The sequence below is a fragment of the Triticum dicoccoides genome, chromosome 4A, assembly GCF_002162155.2.
Source record: "Triticum dicoccoides isolate Atlit2015 ecotype Zavitan chromosome 4A, WEW_v2.0, whole genome shotgun sequence".
In the NCBI taxonomy this organism is placed as follows: Eukaryota; Viridiplantae; Streptophyta; class Magnoliopsida; order Poales; family Poaceae; genus Triticum; species Triticum dicoccoides.
This window is the reverse complement of record NC_041386.1, coordinates 499,439,837-499,442,372: the sequence shown is the minus strand read 5'-3', so window position 1 is coordinate 499,442,372 and position 2,536 is coordinate 499,439,837. Positions and strand designations below refer to the sequence as shown.

The 2,536-nt window shown below is 52.2% G+C and overlaps 1 protein-coding gene across 1 annotated transcript; it reads left to right on the top strand.

Annotated features, from left to right (window-relative positions):
- Positions 1–359: 359 nt before the first annotated feature.
- LOC119289012 lies at positions 360–2,147 on the top strand. The gene is made up of 3 exons (XM_037568459.1): positions 360–1,194; positions 1,283–1,649; positions 1,743–2,147. Exons 1-3 carry the CDS (start codon positions 543–545, stop codon positions 2,026–2,028), a joined length of 1,305 nt encoding a protein of 434 aa, XP_037424356.1. The 5' UTR covers positions 360–542; the 3' UTR covers positions 2,029–2,147.
- Positions 2,148–2,536: the final 389 nt, after the last annotated feature.

Genomic DNA, 2,536 nt, shown 5'->3' with positions numbered 1-2,536 from the left:
GGTGATTTTTGGCACGAATTGTAAAGTGGTGGTTTCCTGCTAATGAGGCCGCTATTGTGATGGTTTTTTGCATCTCACTCTCCTAAACCATGAGATGTACATTTATCCTTTTTGTTATAATCTTGCGATCGAGATCACATGACTATTCTCTCTGGTTTATTCGCCATCTCAAAAAAAGACACGAACACACAGAGGGGATAGACATCATACCACATGGTCAGGATTGGAAGCATGATTGCTAGCTGCCCATGCCATGCTTTTATCTCCTTGGCATCTGCAACCCAACCCTGTGTGCGTGCCTTTCCATTCACTCCCACCACCCACCATTGCCAGATTATTACAGTGCACACACCACACCAAAAGGGGGTCATTAAGGGCAATACTCTAAACTAATCATGGAGCAATGGAGCCTAAAGCTTGTTTACTGAGCAAAGCTTCAGACACCGTCCCCTAATCTCAGCACCCCTTTCTCCCTCCCTCCCTCCCAACAAGGTTTAAGATAGGTCTGCCTTCTAGCTACATCTCCTTCCTCTCCAACCACAATGGATGCAACTGCAGCTGGCAAGAAGATGGGCATAGGAGGAGAGAAAAAGCAGCAGAGGAAACCAGGTTCTTCCTTCTGGGGAGCCATGGCGTTGAAGAGCAGAAGCCAGCCAGGAGGAGCAGGAGAAAGCAAGAACATCAAGAGCGAGAGGAAGACGACGACGACCACAACGAAAAGGAGTGTCAGCATTGGTAGGAGCATGACTTGCCCAGGGTCAATCTGCGGCACCAAGGAGAGCGCTGTGCTGAGCAGGGAAAGCTGCCGGAATAGCCATAGCGGCCGCAATGTCTCCAGCAGCAGTAGGTCTCTCAAGGCTCCGGACAATGACATCTTGTCCGTGCCCGTGGTGGCTTCCGGCGCGGTCGTGTCAGCGTCGTCGTCGTTCAACTCGGAGACCTCGGTGGCTACGACGGCGACCACTGTCAGCTCCTCCTCCTCGTCGTCGTCGGCTCTCTCGTCGCCGCTTTCGTCCATCGTTGCCGGTTCCAGGTCTTTCAGGAAGCTCTCCGGCTGCTACTACGAGTGCCACTCGGCGCTCGACCCCAGGACAAGCCTCGTCGGCGGCGCCGGCATGCTCCCCTGCTCCGACTGCGACGAGTTCTTCGCCAAAGCCGAGTCCCTCGAGCTTCACCGAGCAACCCGCCATGCAGGTAACCAAAAACGCAGCTGATTAAAGCTTTACATTCTTCAATCATATATAATTTTGATGCAAATCCATTGATGCATGAATGTTTGCAGTTTCGGAGCTCGGCGCCGAGGACACGAGCAGGAACGTGGTGGAGATCATCTTCCAGTCGAGCTGGCTCGTCGGGAAGCCGCGGGCGGCGCCGATTTGCAGGATCGAGAGGATTCTGAAGGTGTACAGCTCCGGCAGGACCGTGGAGAGGTTCGAGCAGTACAGGGAGCGCGTCAAGGCGATTGCGGCGAGCAGCACCGATGAGCTGGCCAGGAGGAGCTTCCCGCGGTGCGCCGCCGACGGCAACGAGATCCTCCGGTTCCACTGCACCACCTTCACGTGCTCCCTCGGCCTCGCCGGCGCCACCTCCCTCTGCCGGTCGTCCCCGCAGCAGTGCAAACTGTGCAGCATTATCAGAGACGGCTTCAGGTACTGAACCAACACCGTGCAAATGTTCAGAGTTCAGAGCTAAAGTTTTTTCAGGGCCTTCAGCTTGACAAATTTTGTGTTGGTTATCGTCAGGGTCGACGGCGATGGGAAAATTGCGACGATGGCGACGAGCGGGCGGGCTCACGACAAGGCGCAAACGCCTCTGCCGGGCGGCGGCGGCGGCGAGAAGAGGGCGATGCTGGTGTGCAGGGTGGTGGCAGGGAGAGTGAAGAAGCTCGTCAACAGCAGCAATTCTTCGGAGGAGTCTGGCTGTGACAGCGTCAGTTCCTGCTCAGATTTGGATGAACTCTCTGTGTTCAACCCATTGGCTATACTGCCTTGCTTTGTAGTGATGTATGCAGTGGCTACTGAGACATAATAATCACATTGTCTGTGGTGTGGTGTGTAACATAACTTTGCTGCTAGTTTTGCTCCCTTAATTCGCTTCTCTTTGTAGCCCCTCTGTTCCCCGTTGATGATCATCAGTTCATGATTCAAATTTTCCGGTTGCAAATCCTTTCAAGTCATGTTTGGAAATTTCACAGGATTCAGGCCAAGAAAGCATCTCAAACCACAACTATTGATCATCAAAATCTGTATTTTTTTAAACATTACAATAAACAAAAGAAGGTAGTACAAGATGAGAATAAGGCCATGCAATAGGCTCCAAACCTGTAACATGCGCCAGCTTCCAAGATCTACCAAAATCAATGTCAATGCAGGTCTCTGTCCCTTTGTGCTGGGCAGATCAGACGCTTGCACCCATAAGCATACGTTTTGGGTTCTTCCGCGGAACAGCCAGACAAAGGATTAAGAACAAACAGTCACTTTGGGAGAAGCAATGGACTGTACTGAACTACTGATTACTCAATCTCTTGTAATTCCCC

Bases quoted from the DNA above. Each gene is read 5' to 3' on its own strand.
- LOC119289012 (XM_037568459.1), top strand. From the start codon at position 543: ATGGATGCAACTGCAGCTGGCAAGAAGATGGGCATAGGAGGAGAGAAA. The intron at 1,195-1,282 runs GTAACCAAAAAC...GAATGTTTGCAG, and splicing joins CCGAGCAACCCGCCATGCAG to TTTCGGAGCTCGGCGCCGAG. The intron at 1,650-1,742 runs GTACTGAACCAA...GGTTATCGTCAG, and splicing joins ATTATCAGAGACGGCTTCAG to GGTCGACGGCGATGGGAAAA.